The 24075-nt window shown below is 41.0% G+C and overlaps 1 protein-coding gene across 1 annotated transcript in view; it reads right to left on the bottom strand.

Annotated features, from left to right (window-relative positions):
* Positions 1 to 23614, bottom strand: part of TRAF4 (TNF receptor associated factor 4) — a 29614-nt gene extending 6000 nt beyond the window's left edge. Inside the window, exons 1-5 of the mRNA XM_075196827.1 lie at positions 23178 to 23614; positions 5185 to 5236; positions 3390 to 3494; positions 1401 to 1562; positions 522 to 683 (exon numbers count right to left, since the gene is read on the bottom strand). Coding sequence (XP_075052928.1) covers positions 522 to 683; positions 1401 to 1562; positions 3390 to 3494; positions 5185 to 5236; positions 23178 to 23320 — 624 coding nt within the window. The 5' untranslated portion in view covers positions 23321 to 23614. The remainder of the gene's footprint in view (positions 1 to 521; positions 684 to 1400; positions 1563 to 3389; positions 3495 to 5184; positions 5237 to 23177) is intronic.
* Between the last annotated feature and the right edge of the window lie 461 nt (positions 23615 to 24075).

Genomic DNA, 24075 nt, shown 5'->3' with positions numbered 1-24075 from the left:
AGTGGCAAGTCATCTGTATTAAAATCGGTTCTCTAACTAAAAAAAAAACTAAAAAATAAATTAAAAAAAAGAAAAAAAAAAGAAACACAAACCACAAAAAGACACAAACCAAAAAAAGACAACCCAAAAAAAGACACAAACCAAAAAAAGACACAAACCAAAAAAAGTCACAAACCAAAAAAAGTCACAAACCAAAAAAAGTCACAAACAGGGTCCTACGGGGCAGGAGTGGGTAGGTATAGTTATTTCACTATGTATTGCCCATTAGCAATACTTAGCGGGAGGTTTCTGTCTTCCCTGAGCTCGCCTTAGGACACCTGCGTTACGGTTTGACAGGTGTACCGCCCCAGTCACACTCCCCACTTGCCACTGTCCTCAATAGCTAGGTTGTATCAATAATTCTGATCATACGTCTACTGCCATCATTCTCCTGTTAAACACCAATACCAAGCTAATGCATCCACCCATGTTCTATGCCACCAGCCCCCTTATACCCTACGTTATAAGCTCCAGATCATTACCTGGATGGTATCAAACACAAACTCCTTGTTGCAGTAAGGGCACGGCTGAGTGCGCTTGGGGCACTCCGACAGCGAATGCTGAGACAGAACGCGTCTCATCATGCGCGCACCACACTTGTTCTCACAATACACGCTCTCCTGGGGACAGCAGCCTTGGTGATCCTAGGGGGGAGCAGGGGAAAATGGGTTAATGCAAAGAAGAGCTTCTCAGTATTCTCTGCTGAGACAAGTGCGTGAGAAAGAAGAGAGGCATTTAAACGTTTGACAGAGCTAATACATCAAAGATTATCACTCCAACTTGTAAATGTGCAAGTCGTTAGCTGAAAATGTGAAATATTAGGCCGAATATAAAGTGTAAGCACCGCAGCTGGCATAGCAGGGATTTTCTGAGGTTTTTGAAAACTCCCTTAAAACTAAATGGAATTAAACGGTCCTAAATATAGCAGTAGTCAAAATAACATTAGAAGAGAACATGTGCATAATGTGTTAACTGTTAAGAGTGGACGGGTTTGAAATAATATTCAAATTCAGCAATGAACAGAACATTGCTGCATGAGGGTATAAACCTATATTTAAAATACTCATAAGAATACATTTAAGCAAATAGTTCCTCTATCACATATTTATAGATCAAGATCAATTGCATCATTTAGCCGGTATAAAGCCTACAGCAGGCCTGTCCAACCTGCGGCCCTCCAGATGTTGTGAAACTACAAGTCCCAGCATGCCCTTCCAGCTATCAACTGGTTGTCTACCAGCAAAGCATGCTGGGGCTTGTAGTTTCACAACACCTGGAGGGCCGCAGATTGGACAGGCCTGCCCTAGAGCAGTCACATGTAGTCAGTCTCTAGTGCCCAGTGTGGATCCAGGGACTCTCACCTCGTAGGCTTCTCCTGTGAAGTCGTTGCCACAGAATTCGCAGCGAACTTTGCGCTTGGGGCAGTCATGCTGCATGTGCTCTGGCAAATCTCTGCGGATAAGTTTGGTGCTACATCGGTTAGGGCAGGGGATCACATTGAAGGCACAAATGTTGAGATGAGTCTGCGGGGGACAAAATGTTTATTCATTTAGTCTACTTTTGACATTGCAAATGGACTTGGTGGTTACAAAGATGGTCGTTTAAAACACACAATACTAGTCAAAATCTTCCAGCTGGTGAACGACCACAAAGAACTGGTCTTTTTACATCATTGCAATATTTAATAACTTGACAATTGCAACCCCTTGGTGTTTAGTCATTATAACATTGAGCTCACACAGGTGCTAAAGATAATTTCAGGCTCCTACAATGTGTTATCCTGAACTGTACTAACTACTCATTTAAGAACCTAATGCAAAGACCATCCTGAAACATACAAGATGTTTCAACACACTGATAAGACTTAAGGAATTTAACACCGAAAATGTGTTTTACGTGGTGAAAAGTCCAGATGTGCAGTGACCCATAGCAATGAGTCAACGGTCAATTTTAATCAGTCTTGTACAAGACTAATGAAAGCAAATGTCTCAACTGACCCGGTGTAGGCCAAGTGCCTTGACCTTCGTTGGTGTTTATGTTGCAGGCAGGATAATCCCTACCTACATGTTAGCAAAGCTTTGCCTTATTATGTAGCTGCTTTCTATGTCACTACACTTGTGATTATACCCAGGAAAAGGGAACCCAACTTCAGATGGTAGCCCCTTAGTTGTCCAATATGTAACCTGGCCTAAGTAAAATGATTACTAGGGACTAGGCAGAGGAACTGGGAGCCAACATGTGGTAAGAACACAAGCTCACACTGATAGCAATACAATATAAAAGCAGGTGATTTTAGCCTCCAGGAGGTTCACGGCAATGAACACAACAATCCCAATAAATAGTAAAAATGCAGAATAAAATATAAAAGGGAAAAAAAACCAACAACATAAAGTAATATTTCCATCTCTTAACCCCTGCTGGAATCAAACTCACAAAAGGACATATAATGGCTCTCCAGCAGTCTAATGCTCTTGCAGTGTTGCACACATCCAAGGGTTTGTATCCCCTGCTCTGTAGACAATAGCAGGCAGCACCACCCCCAGAGTCTCCCTGCTTTTGGCGGGCCCAATCCAGATGTCCGGATCAGATCGACACCGTGCGGCTGCAACCAGCTATTACTTGCTACCCACAATTCTTCACACAAACCAGCAAAACAGGAACCTCAGCCCCCAGCCTTGGCTTAGCCAAAAGTCCTGAGACCTCACCGGATGTAGTCTTTTATCCCCTTAGAAACTCCAGTTGGGGGCTATAGTGTTGGTCTGCCATTGGCTAAGGCGTTTGACGATGTGCTGGACCAGGCATAGATATGGTAAAGGGATCCTTCCATAGACCCACCAGTATCTCTGATGTGGCTGGGATGGGGACTTAGGGACAATGAGACAGCTAATGCAGGGATAAAGGGCAGGATAAATTAGTGGGGCTATGGGCATGCTGGCAAAGATGCGTTTAACCCCTTGGTGGATTTTGTGCGTTAGTCCCACTGTCCTGTCAAAAGCGTAGAGGGGAACATAAAAAATTGCCACCCTATACACCCATTCCGTCTGCACACATATGAAACCTATGCGAGGCACAGACTATGGATAAACTGAACTAAAGCGAAAAGGGACTCAGATAGACTTAGACATAGCCCGGGCACCCCCTATCATCATACCACAGCTTTTATATTTATAGTCTTCAAATTATAGGATCTGGAAGCCTAATGAAAGCTTTTACTGGAGGAAACTATAGGGCTGTAAAAGACACAAGTATACATCAATATAAATAATTGTGACAGCCAGCGGTCATATATATAAAATACACAACAAAGTCATTGCTGACCTTCCCCTAGTTGTGGTCACCCATCTCCTCACCTGGAGCTGCTTTAGCTGCCCACTCCACCGGCAGCCCTCCTCACTGTGTATACATCGAATCGTCAAACCGAGCACTTGAGTTTCCAGCTCTCGGTCCGGGTAAATCTGCGCCAAAGACATTTAAAAAACACACAGGATTAAAAAAAAGGACAGGAATGTGTGTGGGGTTTTTACAAAGAAAGAAAGTAGATTCTAAAAACAAAAAACACAATGGGCACATTTTGATCAGGATGCCACCTGCCATTTTCCAAGTGCTTCCATGTCTTGAGCAAAGCCAATGCCAATTGTCCTTAGAAATGTGTAATAAACCACACATGACAGCTGCCAGCTCAGCTGTGCCTCACTCAAGAATACATTTGCTTTAGATTGCCACAAAAAAGGGGTGGGGGGGGCGAATCAAACAAACTCTGCCTCAGTTATAGGTCATACCAAAAATCCAATCCTTCTTACTTAACACATGCGACAGGAAAGATTACAGATTTCGCAAAAGAAAAGGAGGCAACATTGTTCTCAGCCTCTCCATGTACAATAGTAGGCTGGACTGACAGGACATATTCAGATTCCCCATTCACAGTGAGGCCCGGTAGACACCAGCACAGCCTCTCCCTTAATGCAGTTACCACAATGCCCCTTTTTTTCTAGTGCATCTCAAAACTGTACGGATGTCGCTTTATCTCCAGTCTGTGCTGGGTTTGGCTCGGACACAAGATACAAAAGCATGGTTTATGCTCCTGTTGGAGCTGCATTTAAAAAGGCGCCTGGAACAGACGGTCATTGTTGTGGGACGCAGCGTCTCCTGGGCTCAGCACGTAGTGGTTCTGTAGAAGTTTTCTTTGGCAGGAGCTCTATTGGCTAGCACTGCTAGTGGCTATTTTAGAAGACAGATCCTCAAGTACAACACAAGTATCTGTCTCTGAAGAGGAACAAACATATCTTTAGAATACTAACAATCTAACCTTCCAGCGGCAGGAAAAAAAATCTCCCTTTAAAAGAGAATCGGTCCTGTTGTTCAACGAAGACATTCCCTTTAATATATTGGGCCGAATTGGCATGGAAGCTAACTTGGGCTGTCATACTACAGTGCTCGCTTCCATGCTCGCTTGTTCTACATGTGCCATCACTGCTTCTGTGTAGAAAGAAGCCAGTCTAGGAGAGAGCAAACTACTGCTGAAAATTCTGTTTTGTTTTTTTGCTTACTATCTAATGCTTAAGGCACTATCCGGTAAAGCCAAAAAATATATATATCATTAGAAGACAGATGCACTTTAAATTTTCAACTGACATGCATAAATTGATTTTCATAAGTAAAGTAACCTGAGGTTACAAACAGTGTTATGTACAGAGTCGAAGCTCTCTTTAAACTTCACATATTTGAGAGATCCTATCACTGTACTCACTGCAAGGGCGACTTACTCTACACATCACAACTCTACCGTTGTGCCGATCGGAGGAAGCTTACACGGCAGAGAGCATGGTACGCTGGGTAAAATCATTTTTCTTTCATTACTATATAGAGCACAAGGCACTATACAGTAGAGTTAAAAATATTGTGGAAGGACTTGGGAAAGATCCGCTTTAAGCTCACAAGTAGATTGGTTGGCAGTAGCTTTAATATCTGCTTGAATTTGAATTTTGAACATGAAAGCTGGAAAGTAACCGACAATTGGCAACTAGATTATTGTAGTAGGAAGCGTTTAGAAGAGAGCGTGCAATTACCCTTTAAAACACAGAACACTTCAGTTTATCAACACAAATGTCTGTTAAGAGGCTTATAAATAATTAATAGTCCTATTACCTTTGCGTAGTCAAGTGGAAGTTGGTCTTCTGGACATTTAAACACCCCTTCACTGCAAATGAAAAGACAGAAAGGTTAAATGGGTGAATGCAAATCTTGGAGCAACCATTACATAATCTACCCTATCAATCTATGGCTGATTTACCAAAGAACATTACAGAAATGTACACAATATGAAGTAGGCAGTTACCTAGGTACCCCATAGAGGAATGGTGCCATAGACACAATGTATGAGCCTTAGCTGGCTGTCTTCAACAGCCGGACTTTATCATTTGGCCCTTAAGCAAAGTGGCTGGATCACCCGTTTAGTGGCAGGTCAGCGCACACACAAGCCAACAACAGGTATTTGCCAATTGTAGGGCTTGGGCTAATGTTATGTTTAAGGTCAAAATGGGATACTTTCACACTTAGTATTTGTCCTAATGTTATGGATATATAACAGTTAGGATAAAGATTATAAATTTGTTCTCGCGGTTAACGTTTTTTTTTTCATTTTAGTTTAACGCAGTAGACCTTACTTCATCGAGAAGGCTACTGGTGGCCCCTATCCATGAGACCTTATTGCATGCTTGACACTAGTGAGGAATGGTAAAAATGATAATTATCCCAGGGCACCCAAAACTTGCTTGTTTATCTAAAGCGTTTTTTCTACATAATAATTAATTTGTGACCTGGCTAACGGACCTTCCATTTCCATTTCCAGGTGGAACCTTCATACTCCACGTCGGACACTGACCACGTGGCATTGCAGACTACAGAGTTGTATTCTGCACTGAACAGATGCTAAGTTCAGGTGATGCAATTTTGGAGTTCTGCTTTTGCGTAGTGATTCTGTGTACTGCCAGATCACACTGTATGTATTTGTAAATCCACATTTTGCTACAGTTATGCTATGTAATAGAGGATATAATTGATTGTCATTATCCCAGCTCTGTTTGGTGTGGTTGGGGGCAGCAATGGGAACATTCAATGACAAATTCCACCGAAATATATGATATTTTGCAGCCAGATGTGGAACGAAATGTATATTTTGCGAAGGTCTTGCACACCTCTGCTACTGGGCAACAGAAAGGAACAGAAAAACCCTGTCACAATCTAAACTTTTTATAAAGTAAAAACAAATATACTTAAATGCGAAAGAGAAAATGAATCAGTCCTCCATATGTTTAAAAATAAATTAACTAAAAACAGAACTACACATCTAATACTGGCCATCATGTGGTTAATGTTCCTATTCTATTTACTGATCCAAATCTAGGGTCACTACCAAGCTTTGATCTCGCTCCAAAAATGTGCAAAAAAAAAAAAAAAGAAAAAAAAAAAGGGGATAAAATACATTTATAGAGCAGATAATATTGAGTTGCCAAAAAATGTACTTTGAAACAGCCCACAGTCCTAACCTTAATAATATGACAGAAGTGTTAGTTATACATCAGTACAGCAAGCTAGCTTATTTTTCATCTCTTAGATCAAAGATTTTACTTGTAGCTAATTCTAGTGTTTTCTATATTTAATGAGGTTAACATACAGCAGTAACTAAACAGAACAGAAGATGTCTGGGCCTTAGGCCATTTTCTATAACGTAATAAAAATAGAATTATGTATATCAAACACAACAGCATTAAGAGGAGACTACGTGAGGGTAATTATAGGGAAATTATATTATTGCAAGTTATGTAAAACAAATAGGGCATGAAAAGCAATTTAGCATGGCGTAACACTGGATGGGAACGGGAATGCACTTCAGATGTAATGTGTATTTGAGTTTAAAACACGTGACCCTTGGATAGAAGATATGACCATGCACGAGAATGAATGTTGGATGTTATATAATAACACACATACATTATACATGACCCAGCAGAGATCCGAACAATGGGACTTATACAGTTGCAGGGTTTGTCTTACCAGTGGTCTCCCGTGACTCAATGTGAGCACAATTACAGAGCACATCTGGGCTGACTTGCAGATGTTGCTGCTACAATCTATCCAGCCAGCTGGCAGCCGAAACTTTGACTCTGAACTCTCTCCCCACTCTTAACTTCCACCCTTCATATAACCTCAGCTCTGCACTGTACAAACGGTTACGTGTGTGCTTCTCACACGGACTGTATAGTGCATTTCACAAGCCCCAAGTCAATTTCAGGCTTGAAGAAAACTCCATTACAACAATTTTAAGTACATTCCTGTACTGCACACAGGATACTTCAATGGTCATTACTATTACTCACAATGCTCAATTACAGTATGTGAGCCATCAACTCTACCCCCCATGTCTCCCCAATAACACAACTACAAACACAAGACCCCTTGAATTTGTTGCTGCACTTCACGATCAGCAATATAAAAAAAAACAGGTCTGAGAAGCAGACAGGAGTCTGCACTGAGAACTTGAGGTCAGTCTCAGTGTCTCTGTCCTGCTGGCTACCAGACCCCCACCAGGCTAATATTTAACTTTATCCCTTGCAGTGGAAACAAACAAGCCACAGCCATATGAATTGCCAAATACAAGGGCGTATAGGTTACTGTAACTTTAACGCAAACATTGACATACTTCTCTCCTGAACGGTAACAAAGTTCAGTTCTCACTGATCAGTCTTTCACCCACCTCAGATCAGAAGCCAGGACCAGAAAACCACAGCGGTGACAGCAAAACCAGAAACAGCGGCTATGAAGCCGAATACTGTACACACCTATCTGGAGAGAGCAAAGTTCTTCTGCTCTATTATCTGGGGAATAGGGCTGTCCCTGAGCTCGCCACTTTCCAGACAGGAAATATAAATGAATGATATATATTATACCACGTGCAAAAGGCCACAGCAATGAAGAACTAAGGGGCATATTTAACAACTATTCATGTTACCATTTCGGCCACTTACCGTAAAATCCACGGCACTCATAGTGTCCCCCGCATATTTATAAAAAGGTGCATCGCAGCAGATATCGTGGATTTCTGCTGCTTTGCATTCAATAGTATGGTGACTGCTCCCTCTCGCAATCTAACAAGTTCCGAAAAATAGCTGGCGTACATTATCATAATTGAAAAATTTCAGTGCTATCAGCTCTGTTCCGAAGAGCTGGACAGCGCATGTGTGGAGGGATCACATGATCCCTCCCTGTCACTCACCGCTCGCTCTCGGCAAATATAGTTGCAGAGACAGAGCGGAGATGTTTGTGCGCATGCCTAGGTCTTCGAACTGCACATGCGCAGTTGCAGTAAGAAGAGAAACGAAGAAGACAACGAGGAGATCCGGAGACAGCACGGTCCGAAGAGGCGGGGTATGTATGTTTTTTTAATCACAGAAACAGTAGTTTATCGTAACTGCTGTTTCTGTGTTGGGTTCTTCAAAAATTTGAGAAATAGTTCAATCCTTACCAATGCAATAAGGATTGAAAACTAATTTTCACTTCATGCAAACATTGATAAATGTGCCCCTAAATGAGGTCAGGAGAACAGTTGCCTGAACCAAGAGTATTTCTAAATACAATTCGCTTTATAAAAAGGTTTATTTTCCCTTTTGTATAAATGCCTAATTAAATCAGCAATGCCAATAGTTATTCCACGTAGAAACCTGGTTATAAATCTACATGACAGAAATAAGTTGGAGGTGTTGTATAGATGTCGCAGCCCATGTTCCCACACCATGTGACACTAGCGCACCTTCACTGTGCATCTAATATATTGATCACCTGATATATTGCTGCCTGTCTTCTACCGAATCCAATATAAAATACTTTTACTAACCTACAAGGCCATCAACAAAGCTGCACCAACATACATCTCCTCTCTTGTCTCAAAATATCTCCCAACTCGGCAACTCCGTTCTACACAAGATCTGCGTCTCTCATCCACCCTCATTACATCCTCCCATTCCCGGTTACAGGACTTTTTTCGGGCTGCACCCACTCTATGGAACTCTCTCCCTCGCACAATAAGACTCTCCTCTGGTCTACAAACTTTCAAGCGTTCTCTGAAAACCTACCTCTTCAGACTAGCTTATAATATTCCTCAACCACCCTCTTAACCTCACTACCTTTAGCCTGTTACACAATTTCACAGAAGACAACTACCCCCGGACCAACATTGTTGTGTGACAGGATCATTTAGCTTATGAGTCACCTTACCTTTGCAGTCTGGCTGGGCCAAGATGCAAAATGTATACTTAACCTCGTGTGTCAATCTCCCATTGTCCCATAGATTGTAAGCTTGCGAGCAGGGCCTTCTCACCTCTTTGTCTGTTTTACCCAGTTTGTTTATTAGTTTATTACGTTTGTCCCCAATTGTAAAGCGCTACGGAATATGTTGGCGCTATATAAATAAATGATGATGATGATCACGCCAACGTCGCAATCTAGGAAGAAAGAACACTGACTCATGCTTATTGGCACCGCCCACTCACATATATTGTGTGTAAGAGAAGCACATGTGCCAGGTTACACGTCATGTCTGATCATGCCGTTTATAGTTATATACACGCACAATGCATATCTGTGTCTGTTTTATACATATTTTGCTGTGGTAAAACAACAGGAGGCTGTGCGATGAAAACAGCAGATGTCATACAGACTTGTGTGTCCTAGAAGACACAGATCTCCATCGGTTGTGCCAGGCAGCTGCTCGTCTCCACACCCAAGAATGCTCTGGGAATTCTTCTATGGAATTCCCGCTCTCAGCGAGTAGGGCCAAAGCTTTTTCCTGCCAATCACCTGCTGTTTAACATGACATGGGGAATCCCTGTGGAACATTACATGATCAACTGTGTGCAATATTCCAGCACCTGTCCCATCAAGTCAACATAAACGTACTGTTCTTGGAACAGTAAATGAATCGGGCTGTCAGTCAAAAAAAACAAAAAAAAACACATTTCCATACAAACAATTTTAACTACAAGGGAACAGGATGCTCCACTTGTGATATTTACTAGATTAGGGATAATAAGAGTAAAGTAACTATTTCTATATTTATAACTACTGGTATTTATGGAGTATTACTAGACACAGAGCTAAGAACAATTTAGATATCCAAAATGAATATATATTAAGAGGTCTATTTATTACACGGAGATTAGCTAAAAATACGGGAAAAACCAGAGCAGCTCTTCTTTCAATTTACTACGGGGTTTTGGGGTCTATTTATTAATCCTTTTTTTCATGTAAATTCCCCAAAAATTGCCGAACAGGCGCAAATCTAAGTACCGTGCAAACGTATTACCAGTGCATCGCAGCAGATATAGTAGACAACGCAGACCTAGGCTGCCGGTGAGTTTTTAGATAGTTTAGTATTTACCAAGCCCTGGCTTGGTAAATACCAGCGGCAGTATATTATATATCTCTGCGGTATATTATCTATCTCTGCATCGGTATATGATGACACTAACTGCTGTCCACTATCAAACACCTTTTAATAGACCCCTAAATAAGGCTCATTCGCATGGATATCTTTATTGTAGCTGCTGGTGAAAATGAACATGTATATTAAACAAAAAATACTGTTTATTTTGGGGTTTTCTTCTAGCAAAATGTACTTAACTGTGGGAAACTCCCTTTCCTTTGTTCTGGAAATTCTGCTATATCCCTTTAAAAAGGCCCAACCATCATTATACCAGAGTATCCAGTTTAAACCGTTTAGCTAAGGGCTAGAGAATAAACAAATTTCAATTAACTGTCGGTTTTCCGCCCTATCACTAATACAGCTGAATAACCGTGCAATAATGTTAATGCACATCTGTCTGTAGAATACAGTCGCAAGATAAGATGATGTAACCATGTTTATATTGATTTCACACTGTTAGTCAACTCTTACCAATGAGAAAATCTTAATGGAGTGCAACATAAATCTACTGGTACTTATTTGACTACAGAAGTGTATTTTTCAACTTAAAGGGTCGTCTACTTTTTAACAAGGTATATTATTCTTTTCATTTCTCAAACTAACAATTCAGGAAAAATCACTGCCTTAGGACCCCTGTCTGCAAAATTCAAGACCCCCAACCCCAAAAACAAGAAAGAAACAGTCTCCAGCTAGTCCAATGAGGCACATCCTTTAAAGATGGTAGGGTCTGTAGGAGGCGAACAATCAAACTACTGGTAAGGGTGTCTGGCAACAAGTGCATCCACTAATAGAGGAACATACCGAGACGCTTACCATTTCATCAGGTGAACAGCAATACAAAACAGCCTGGCACTCGGCAGCCAGATACTATATTTTGTCAGAGCTGCCTCAGCCTAGCAGGGCAGCCAGAGACTAGTGTCAGAGACGGCTTAAGCAGTAGCAGCACAGCCAGAAACAGTCTAAGCAGCACCACTACTGACAGCCAATTACTTCTGTCAAAGGCAGAGGACTTCCAGAGTGCAAAGACAAGCAGAGGATCCATGTAATGAGCCCAGAACAATACTGACCTCTTCAACTCCAAGGCTTCCAAATGATTACCTCATTCCATTATGTACTGGCAAAAACACACTTAAATAAAGTAGTATAATTAATTTCAAATGCAGAAAGTTTGCTCTAAAACCCCAAATAACCCCTCTCTCTGTGTGTATATGTATATATATCAGGATAGAAGAGAAATGTTGTATTTTCCCTCAATATTGATTTATTATTAAGGATTATTTAAAGTAGCTCTGATACTTCTATTCTTATTTGAGCAGGTACCAGGATGTGGGCGTGTGTAGTTATTGTTTAATTTTATCAGCAATTTTCTAAAAAAAAGCAGCTAAAAAGTCTGACCTCAGTGTCTTGACTGTCAATAATTATAATGATTTATTTTTTTTCAGTGTCCTTCAGAGGGTTAACCGAAAAGTCTTCTCAACTTTCAAAACATATTTACTCTGCCCATTGTTATAATACCGGCAGCAGTACCTTTTTGCATTGATACCGCTGGCTGGTTGGAATATTTGCATATACCTAGCATGTGTAATTTAGGTTTCGTCGTGTTGTATTATTGAATAGTACACAGCACATAGGGTTACTAGCGATAACAATCAAATCTGACAAAGCAGGAATGAGCTGGGGACTGCAGGTGATGCCTTGGTGGCCACCTGATGCCCATCACTGACCTAGTGAGATGATTGGCTGAATTTTGTCTCGCTCAAAAAATAGCGGTCTACACAATGCACAGGTGACATGTCCACTATCATGTGTCCTTAACACTTAGCAGATATGTAGTCCATACTTGTACATTTTATGTTCTTGCTATGCCACAGATGTGCAAGTTTAACAATATAAACCTAAAAGGCAAACTTTGCAGGCAGCGGTAACCATATAGGTCAGTTATGGGCAACATGAAACACTTTGGGGGCCCTCTAACCTTCACATGGGCCACCCATTACCATTAATCTCAGTAATAAGTTAAAACAATACATTTAATCAAAGAGACACCTATCTGTAATATCATATCAGCAGGCTCGTTAAACAAGTGTTACAATCTATAACAAACAAAGCATTAAGGAGCTGGGGACTGAAGGCTCGTTCTAGGCCTTGGGTCGCCTATTGCCCAGATACACAGGTTTGTTTTTTTTACTGGTATTGCTATGTCTTTAAGCCTTTACCACCGTCTTCATAAACACTGGCCATGTGTAATTGCTATACCTTGTACAAGAGTAGTGGAATTCCCCGGTCCGTGCACAGGATAACCAGCACACCGCACCATCAGTAACTAGAATTCAGTCATCACACCACTTCCTCAGACAAGCGATGGGATTTTGCAGGCTCCCTCTGGAGAAAGTGCTGTATTGTAGTGTGTGCACATTTCCTTCCCATTCACCTCGGCTTCCAGCGAGCAGCCCTTCCTATGGCGGAGGTTATTTAGGGGCATAGAACAATAAGGGGATTCTGTTCTCTTGCAGCTGAAGAGAATACAAGCTTAGCAATACCTGCCAACATTGACATCTACTATCAGGAAGATTTGGCTAGGATGTTTGTGGTTAGAGAAATCAGCAGCTCTTTGCTTTGAAAATGAGTTAGTGTGCATTAGGATAAAAAGACATTTTATCCAAAAGTCTAAAAAAAAAAACGATTGTTCACACAAGATACCTCTGCTGGGAACTGAATAGAGCCATTAGCTTTAGCTGATAAAACAGATTATATTTTGAATAGCAGCTGTGGGGAGTGGGTCTCACAAATTGCAGGTCTATGCTACTTAATCCAGACTGGGCTTTTATAGATTACAATGGCTAAAAACAGTCTTTATCAACTATGTTTTGTATTACGTGACAGAAATGTTCAGTCTCAGGGTTCAGGCAGAATCCATAGCACAAGCTTTATGGTTAAATTATCTCAACCAAAAATAGATTATTTAATATGCTGTTGCTAATCTATCCTCACAGCGAATTCCCCAAACATCTACAGGAGCACAAATACAGCAAGAATGTAAATGAGCAATCTTCTGCTAATCCTGTATCATTAATGGTTAACCTTCTGACATACAACACAGCTCAAATGTAAATCTAAACTTCAAAACACAACATGATGCCAACACTGAGCCACCAGATCGGGATTGGTCACAGGATGGCAATGTCAAATGTGACAGTTTGGCCAACTTCTTGAACAGAGACAATAATATTTGCACTAATAATAATAATAATAATAAATAATATTAACTCAATACAAAAATAATGTAAACGAAAACAAAAACAGAAAATTATTCTTGCAAGAAGCCAAATGGCCCATATCTGCCATCAGTGTTAGTTTCAGCAATACTGCACCTTTGACCTCGGCACAGACCCAGAAATAGAGGACATATTGCAAGAAGCTACAAGGTCTCTCACCGAAATTAACATGATACTGAGGATCACTTTACACTTCCTGCATCTTCCCCTGGTATCTTGACTCTGAGGACGCTGTACTAGCTTCTTACATACAGGAAAATATTTTTTCTATACAATGTTTAATAGGTTGGAAAACATTCAGAACATGCACATCACTATGAGGTGTAATAGTTTTCTAGTTGTTTGTAAAAAAATAAAAAATTGTTTAAGAAACAAAACAAAAAACCCCAGCTCTTTGTGTGAGCACAGCCTTCCAGAACAAAGCCTAGGTCTCCTTCCTCGCACCTACTACAAGCAGACAGATGTCAGCACAGCTACACCATCTGTTGCTAGGCAGAGAGTGCTCATGGTGAGGAACTGCAACCTATGCAAAACTGACTATCCAGGAGGCCATTACAATACCTTGCGAGTTTGTTTTCCTGCAATTAACCTGTGGCTATTATGTCTTGCCGTAAAACCATATTGCACACACAGCCCTCCTTCTCCTATATAGATATTATGTTATCCACAATTGACTTAAGTTGTGGCTCTACAGCAGTGGTGAACCTACAGGACCCAGCATGCCTTGACAACTAACAGGTTCCACCACAGTTGGCTTATCTCTGATCTAGAGTGCGTTGTAAGCTCCATGACCCACCCAGGATTCCTTCCTAGGTCACCATGTGTTTTCTGTCTGGTGTAATTAGTCTGCCCTATAATTAAGAGTGCATCGTTCATACTGCAGTAATAGCCTCTGCATATGGATAATTTATAAAGATGACCTATTACTCTCTTAGTTGAGTCATATAGGTTAGTGTGATATTAGTGCATTACTTGCCTTTGCAACCCTTATTTATTCAGCTTTGAGTCACATGTGTTCTGTGTTAGCCTAGTTACCAGTGTATGACCTACAGGAAAAGGGTGGGATCAAAATACATTTTTGGGGTGTTGCAAGTGGAAGAATATCAGTCTGGTCCTGGGCTTAAAGGGTAATTACATCTTAAAATTTGCATGTTTGTTTTGCAGGAGCATCTGTGAATCCAAACAGGAGATTTCTGACTTTTGCATAAAGTCCTGTTGGGGGAAGGGCAGCCAACATTGATATCACAGCAGACTGGGCAATGATTGTGGTAGTACAACTCCCATCATCCCTTGCATGTGTCCATGAACTACCAGTACTAAACAGCATCTGTCCCTCTCACCACCAAACTGCCTGATGCCTGACTGGGGAGCAGACTAGCAAAATATAACATGTAAGTACAGCATGTATACCCCCACTAGTCGTCTAGATTTGCTATGAATTGTATCATCATCAGCTATTTATATAGCTTCACTACTTCCGCAGCGCTGTACAGAGAACTTACACACACACCAGTCTAGATTCCCTAACATATACACACACATACACACATACACATACACACACACACACACACACACAAACACACAAACAAAGAGACTAAGGTCAATTTATTAGAAGCCAATTTACCTAGTAGTATGTTATTGGAGTGTGGGAGGAATCTGGAGGAAACCCACGCAAACACAGGGTGAACATACAAACTCCACACAGATAAGGCCATGGTTGGGAATCAAACTCATGACCCCAGTGATGTGAGGCTGAAGTGCTAACTACTAAGCTACCATGCTGCCCTATGTATGGATTGTAAGGGACCTCCAATTACTATTGCATATTTCCTGAAATGATTAGTCTAGAACTTGTATAAGTATATACTAAGAAGAAAAACAAAAAAACAAAACAACAAATAGATAATACCTAAAGTCTGTTATTTTTTTCTATTTACAACAATTCCTGCAAACTTGATTGTTCCATGCTTAGGTCATTCATTGCCTAGGAGCCTGAATTGTGGTATTAAGGTGTTGGTCGGCTTCAATAAATGCCTTCTCAAAGATAAACATACAGTAACTTGTTTGGAATAACAAAAACAGGAGCTATTATGATACTATGTAAACAAAACATCAGGACAGTAAAAACGAGGTCATGTAAAGCACAGTGTCCTGGTGAGAATATGAAGTCACGCTGGTGTCTTGTGAAGTCTCTAACCATACGTGCATCCATCTGTATCACTGTCAAGTTCCTTGATGCTATTAGGACAGGTATGAGCAGGCCCCGTCTCTGCTCCTCACACTTTCATTCAACACTGAGGTTACTTTCCACAAGACAGGGCCTGCCCCCCACGCTTCATGCACACAGCCGGAGAGAGGCTTGATAGGTGGATTAATGTGTACCAGGCCAAGGCAGCAATGTCTATAGATCATACAGCTGTGGTATAGTACAAAACTCCATTTAGAAAACTATGTGTCTGCTTATTTGTGCATAAAGAAACAGCACCTGATCATCTCCATTTATCAAAATATTAAAGGCACTTAAAGAACAATAGCACTGCACTGCACAACACAAATCAGTTTTGACAGGTAAAGTAAGGGAGATTTAGGATGCTATGAGCATAAGAGTATTTAAAGCCTTCCAAGAAATAACAAACCCTCTTCCTTTCCACAATGTCCGATGTACATATCTTTCTAAATAAGCTCCACCAAAGACCAGAGTCTTAATTACAATATAATAGCTTACACGGTGTATATCCTTATGGGTTTTAATGCTTTGTATAGCAAGCTGTATTTTAATCTTTTTTACAACAGAGTAGGTTGCTGTCATACAAGCTTCTGTGCATAGACACAAACAAATGTGCGTCCTTTTACACCAATCCTAAGGCCATTTGAATTGTTGGCAGGTGGGATTTGTGGACATGAATTTGTGCACAAGAGACAGAAGTGTTTTTCTGCAGGACCTGCAGAAACTGATCCCCTCTCCTCCTAATGCACAACCTCAGAGAGCTGTCCGGAAAAGCATTAATCAGACTGACAAGTGTGTATAAAGAGCCAATGGGTGAGCTGGGGGCATCAAGGCACACGTGCACAGGCAGCAATATGAGGAGCAGCTGCTGAACCCCCTCCCTCCCTCCTGGAGGATACTCAGCTCCTCCCCCTGTCACTCACAGCACAGCAGCCATTGTGTGTCAGCCAAGTGGCACTTAATGAAGTCAGGGATGGAGAGGGGATATTCATCAGGCCGCAGACGACGGTGGGGGAGGGACTGAATTAATGGTTGTGAAGCTCTTATCTCCAGTCTTCCGCTTATCCAATGAACTATGCAACACAGAGAACACATTATTATTATTAAGGCTTATTTAATGGCAAAACATCCCAAAAGCCAATACACACCCTCTCTCAGCATGTTTCACATACAGATGAGGAAACTACCATCTCATAAATAATAGAAAAAAAATATACACATTATTTATATTAAAAGATTAAAAACAATTTAAAAAAAAGGAGTATTTTCCCCATGTCTGCAATAGATAGAGCCTCCAGGACTATAACCAAACAAGAAGTTCAGCAATAGGAGAATGACTGTCTGAGGTGCAGCAGTAATAATTGCTGTAAGGACTCATCCGCATGGAAGTTATAGCAATTGGGATGTTTCCTCATAGACCCCAATATTAGCCACATGTGGCGATACCAGTTTCACCATACGTCCAACTGCCTCACACTCTCCGGTACATTTATGATAAATATTGTATTGCCTATAGTGATTACATTATAATTACTTTTTTTCCTGTGTATTTTCGAAAAAGTACTCTTCTCATTGGTTGCTATGAGAAAATGTTGGACAAATAAAACACCTTTAAAGTGGTTTAAAAAAAATACATTATACTCAATTTTGTGATAAGTTATGTAACAAATCAATTATTTTCGCTAGGAAATGTCCATTTCATGGGGTGTTTTATGTTTGTCAAATATCTGGAACCTGTTGCCAAATCTACTAAATCTCTTGTAATAATTTCCCTGTCATCAGACAATGAATGCAATGTAGTAAAGTCGCACCGTCTTCTATAAACAGTGGTGGCAGCCATTTTGTGCTCTGAACCAATATTCATGCAACCAGTTCACTAATAAGTGGTGACATAACAGAGGATTGGGACACCCCATGCCTTACTGAGATTAGTTATTAGAGACTTAAAAACTGTATTCAGTGCAAACAAAAAAGCCTGCCTTCATTGTGTACGGGCGACGGGTTCATGACCGCATAGTCTAAAATAAACCTTTACAACTTCAAAGTGCCATTCAGGTTTTTTTGTATACCAAAATAGGTTTTCAAAGAAATTAGGAAGGAAATGTCCCTGCATTGCTATGGACAGAATGACTGTTATAGCAACAAACAAAATTGCCTTGACATCTAAGATAAGCAAGAGAGAGCCATGGAAATAGAGGAAAACCAAGGCCAAAGGGGGAAATAATCCTGGCCAAGCTTTATCAATAAAATAACACTTGATGGATAACAAGGTTAACAACATCAGCAGTAGTAATGTGTCTATACACTATGTATATAGCACATTTGTAATATTACAGTATATTTATAGTATTTGTAAAGTATCTCTTAAAAACAGCAAGTAATTATGTCACAAGAGTACCAAGTATCCTACACTCTATTGTTGATAGGCGAGATGCACATAAGAGGTGGAAAAGAAAAGCCACAAAAAAGCAGATTGTATAGTCTGATAGCCCTTCACACTCCACAAGGCATGCCTATAAACCAGTGATGGGCAACCTTGTGTTCTTCAAGGGTGCGGCCCTCCCACCTTAAAAAGGGCCATTATGTAGCGTGACCTCCCTGCGTTGTGCAGATGGGGTCATGTGACGTGGAAGTCGTCTACCCTCAATCTGCCGTAATCAGATATTAAGATCGGGAGCAACTGACTGGGGGCAACAAGTGAAGTTTCAGCGAGCCACTGGCAGCCCGCTGACCGACTGTTATCCATCACTGCTATAAGCAATGACCACACTTGCGCACATTTTTCAGGATGGGGGTAGCATACATGTTCATATGTTGTATTATGCTTGACCCCAATCCCTAACCCCTGAAGTAGAACAAGGTCATTTTAATTTCACACCCAAGGATAAATTTACTAAGCTTCTAAGATGGAAAAGTGGAGGTGTTGCCCAGAGCAACCAATCAGATTCTAGTTATTTAACTTGTACTTTCTATAAAATGATAGCTAGAATATGACTGGTGCTATCAGCAACAATTCCACTTTTTCTTCCTAGAAGTTTTAGGGAATCTATCTCCTGATGTTTTACTCAGTGGTCAAAGTGGCGGTATGGAAAATGTAAGTAAATGGAATTTGATAGTTTTACAATTAAGCAGTAGGACAAGTGGCGGTATGGTATACCACTGTATAGCAGCCCACTTTGACCACGGGATTTACTTGTGTATTGCTATAGGATATTTTTAACTACCCATATATTCATATAGAAATTATCTAGTCCAATTTGCTCTGAACAGGCAGAAAACTGGAACCAAATAATATATAGTAATGAACCAAAGTTAAAAACTTTCACAGTCAGCAAATTAGTGTATTCTATGGCAATGCTTTGTCCAGCTGTCAAATCCTGCAATCCACATCATATTAACTATTGAAACTCGTTCAACTTCCATTTACAGTGTTTCTGAAGGCAGCATTTACTTCTGTGTTATGAGTGTGTACCTGAATAGAGCAATAAACAGATGTTTTATTTTAGGTTTTGCAACATATGAGTTTTAATCAATTCTACCACAATTATTACACATAGCTGAAGAACATATAATCAAAGGAAGTCTGAACATTTTCAGCTTGAGATCTTAGAGAGCAGCTATGCAAACTGGATCACCCTCCAGGACCAATAGTACTGTAGCCATCTGATCATGTACCTCAACAGGCCATCGGTTATTTATATAGCCCCATTATGTCCACAGCGCTGTACAGAGAACTCGCTCACATGAGTCCCTGCCCCATTGGAGCTTACAGTCTAAATTCCCTAACACACACACAGATCGAGAGAGACTAAGGTCAATTTAATAGCAGCCAATTAACCTACTAGCATGTTTTTGGATTGTGGGAGAAAACTGGGGCACCCAGGAGAAACCCACGCAAAAAAGGGGAGAACATACAAACTCCACACAGATAAGGCCGTGGTCGGTAATCAAACCCATAACACCTGTGCTGTGAGGCAGAAATGCTAACCACTGAGCAAGGGTGCTGGCCAGGTCATGTTTTAGTAATATGTGGGTGTCAGTGCTTCATATTACATTTTTGTAAAGTACAGAGAAATAGCTGTAATTCTACCTAGTCTCCAACAGCTTCCCACTGATTGGTGGGGTAAAACCGCCTCCTATACATCAGCAGCAGCTATTTATATAGCGCCACTAATATCGCAGCGCTGTACTGAGAACACACTCACACCAGTCCCTGGACAACCATACAAAACTATCTGCTCCACAACTTCCCATTTCATTTACTATTGCACCTTCCAGTGCTGAAGTCATTGATAAGAACAGCGATTTGTTTTTGTTTCTTTAAATATCAATGAATTCAGCGCAGGTAACTAGAATAGCACATTACGTGGAAAGTTCGTGAGCAGTTTGTACTGGGTGGAAAGGGTCACACTGCAGGACCGAATCCTTAAGTTGTGTCATTCAGCTGATGTAACAGCTACAACAAGCTATTCGCACTGCAACTTTTATGGATCGTCCAGTGAATAACCAGTTGGGGGCTATATGCTCGGCCATATACAGGAAGGTCGCGTTTCCCATAACAACCATAAGGAAGTCATTTAGAACCCCAAGAAAGCTAACAAGTACATTTCACTAACTGTAACTTGAAAACTAATCACTTGAACCACAAAGACTGTAATATGTAACATTGAATGTGTCATTGGAGTTATCTTTTACTTCCCTTGTACAGAGTTAATGATGACTTCAGAATATATCTAGTTGTGGGTACTTGAGCAGAGTGTCCAGATACTGCTGTAGACAACTGCAAATGTTAAGTACTTGACATCAGAGCTGTGACACTACAGAGTATGGATGCATTATCTCTCAGACGTCCGCAGACCTGTGAAGAATCCCTGCTACGGTCATCTAAAGCAAGTGGATAGATTGACAACAAACTATCAGCCACTACAAAACAAATAACTGGGGTCCACAAGTAATAAATAACTATGACTAACTAAAGTGCCAGAGTTCTTAAGATTGCCTTGAAACTAGACATGTTCCCCCTGGTGGCCACCGTGTGTGCTGACTCTCAAGCACAACGGTTAGAATTTGCAAACAATGCAAAAATATTACCTATTTGTACAACACAAAGGAAATAAAACAGAATTGATACAAAATTTTGCGATATCATTAGAAGTCATCATAATACTCTCATTTCCTCATTTTAAAGGATTACACTAATCACATACTTGAAAAATACTTTTAGTAGCTGTACAAAAGTATGAAGATGCAATCCTCCCTCCAAACATTAAGCATGAGGTGTGTATCTGGGGGGGGCAAATAATAGGATGGATCCGCAGTGAGACACTAGAGAGCAGAGGATGGTATGGTTACTCACACACAACATGCCTCTAACTTCACATGACCAATACATGGAGGCTTCCCAGGTATTACAACACACACACCTAACATTTAAATCCAAAACGGATTCCAGAAATGATGTGGCTGCATATAGCAGTGATATCTGCTACTCATCACCCAGTGACCTACTTAAAAAAAGGCATATACTACAGCCTAGTAAATGAGTTACACAACTATACAGTCAGCAGGTGACTCTAATACTAATCACTTCTTGTGTACATTTAGGCCTATACTAAACGAATGGTTTGTAGTTTCTGCAATTAAATCTCACTAGATTAAGTCCTCTGCAATCTCATTACTCACGTTAAAATTTCTTGCCCAAAATCACCCGAATAAGTAATTTGCCACTGATCCAATTATAGCCAATGGGCACGACTATTCGCTTGAAGTTCGGGCAATATAGTTAAATGACAGTATTCTGGGGTAGAAGGCAATGATTGGTCGCTGGTGCCACAGTCAACAAGCTGTGGCAAAAAGGGCGATAGTGGGCAACCATTAACCACCCACAATCAAGCAACTAAATATTGCTCTAGTCGTTTAACTCTTTACTGTCATTGGCCAATAAATATGTGTGCTTATTTCACCCCCCAGTCATTTTAGCAAACCAAAGTCTCTTTCATTTGTGATAATTGTGATTTTGCTATAACCAGTTACTGGCAAAAAAAAACCATAATAAGTAATAATAGTAAATATGACTCCTCTGCCAACGGTTAAACTCTAACCTGGTAACCGAAGGCTGCACCTTTTTTTTTTATTGACAGCAATAACAAAGTTACACCTGGGAGTTACACACAATGCTATGGACGTAGTGTTTACTTTTAATTTGTAGCTACTATTTTTAATCATCTATACCTGTCAGATAACACGCGCCTTGTCACACTGTAGGCAGAGTTTAGTTTGAAGAATAGAAGTTTGAAGCTCTTTTAGGAAGATCACTAAAAAGGAGTCCTAGGGGGAAAACAGCTACACCACAGGAAACCCCAAGAGCTTACAATCTAACAGGATTTCAGAAGTTAACAAGAGAAATCCCATTGACTGTAATCAAAGTGAGCATGTTGGTGTGTCTGACGGAGAGTGTGAGGATGGGGAATACGTCTGGCAACAAAGATGAGGATTTTTTTGGCAGTTTTACAAGCACCAGAAGAGCTGAGGACACTGTAAATCCTCCTGACTGTAAGAGGCAGCAGGGATCTGAACAAAGGATTAAGTTGAAGGGCACATACAGACTCTTGTTCTGTACATTATTCAACTAACAGCTTCATCTCCACCTATTTCCCAAACACTTGCATGCATTTCCCCTGCTTCACAACAAGTTCACTTTTTAGCCTTATGTTTGTTGACAACCAGCAACAATTCAACACAATAAGCCTCCTGCTGCTCGGTTTCTTGTATTGGAGGTGACTGTCACAGAACCTGCCTCAAAACCACAACCAGTAGAACAGCCTTGTGGAAAGCACTGCTCCTGAGGGCAAGGGGTGGAAATGCTTTAATGTAAAGACTATTTAAATTGCAGACTAGCATGGAGAGAAGCTGGCTTCAGATCTGCAAACAAATGCAAAGGGTATGCTGATTAAGTTGCATGTAAATTGAAAGGGTTCAAAAATTGCCCTGATGACTGTCTGCAAAAAGTGATAGGTTGGTAGAATAAGTCAATATGAAAGACATAGGCCAAGCAATGATATGGTAACAGGGGACAGGCAGGAATAAGGGACAATTACAGATATATGTCACTATAGAATGACTTGTCACCACAACTGCAGGCCCTCCCCCTCCTTACCTGAGGAACTCTTGCAGGCAGGTGTCACAGAAGCGATGCCCACAGGTGGACACCTGTACGGGCTCTCTCATCGCCTTGCCACAAAGCGGGCACACAAACTTGCGCCTGAGCTTCTCCAGGAACTTGTAATCATAGCCTGGCATCTTGTGCAGGAGCCCGGTAACAGCATACAGTGATCACAGGGGAGGAGGGGGTGGCTGGCTACGGGCTCTCACATACAGCACGTCCAAGGTCGCTTGTGTCACTCACCAGTGTCCCCCCACAAATCCGGGGTATCTATAAAGTAGGTGCCACTTCCAAGACCCGGGTGCAGAGGGCACAAGACCTGGGTACAAGATCCGTCTGTTTCCCCCAGACACAGCTATCCCTTCAGCTGTCTGTGTGAGCACTCGCTGTGTCTGCTCCTGCTCAGCTGCTCAAGGTACATCCAGCCCCTGCCCCCCTCCTCCTCCTCCTCCTCTGTACGAGCAGGGAGGAGACTCAGCCCGGCTACAGTGACCGCCCTCCCCCTCCATGTGTGGCTGCAGAGCCGGTCTCCATATGCCAACATATACCGGGGAGATCACTGAGGCTGGAGCTAGCTTCGTATTCACACTCCAGCTTCTTATTCACTCTCCAGCTTCTTATTCACACTCCAGCTTCTTATTCACTCTCCAGCTTCTTATTCAGAAAAGGTTATTTTGAAGGATTATATTACGTTGGATCAATGATTTAACATCAGATTCATACTAAATAGGGACGAACTAAAAGTAAACAGCAGCTTCAGTCTGCTAAAGGAGTGCCAATTGATTACTATGATAGCAAATTATATATATATATATATATATATATATATATATATATATATATATATATATATTCAAAATGACTTCTGAATTATATCTTACACTCACTTATT

Source organism: Mixophyes fleayi, chromosome 2, assembly GCF_038048845.1.
Source record: "Mixophyes fleayi isolate aMixFle1 chromosome 2, aMixFle1.hap1, whole genome shotgun sequence".
NCBI lineage: Eukaryota > Metazoa > Chordata > Amphibia > Anura > Limnodynastidae > Mixophyes > Mixophyes fleayi.
Note: the sequence above shows the minus strand (reverse complement) of the source record. Positions and strands in the feature narration are given on the sequence as shown.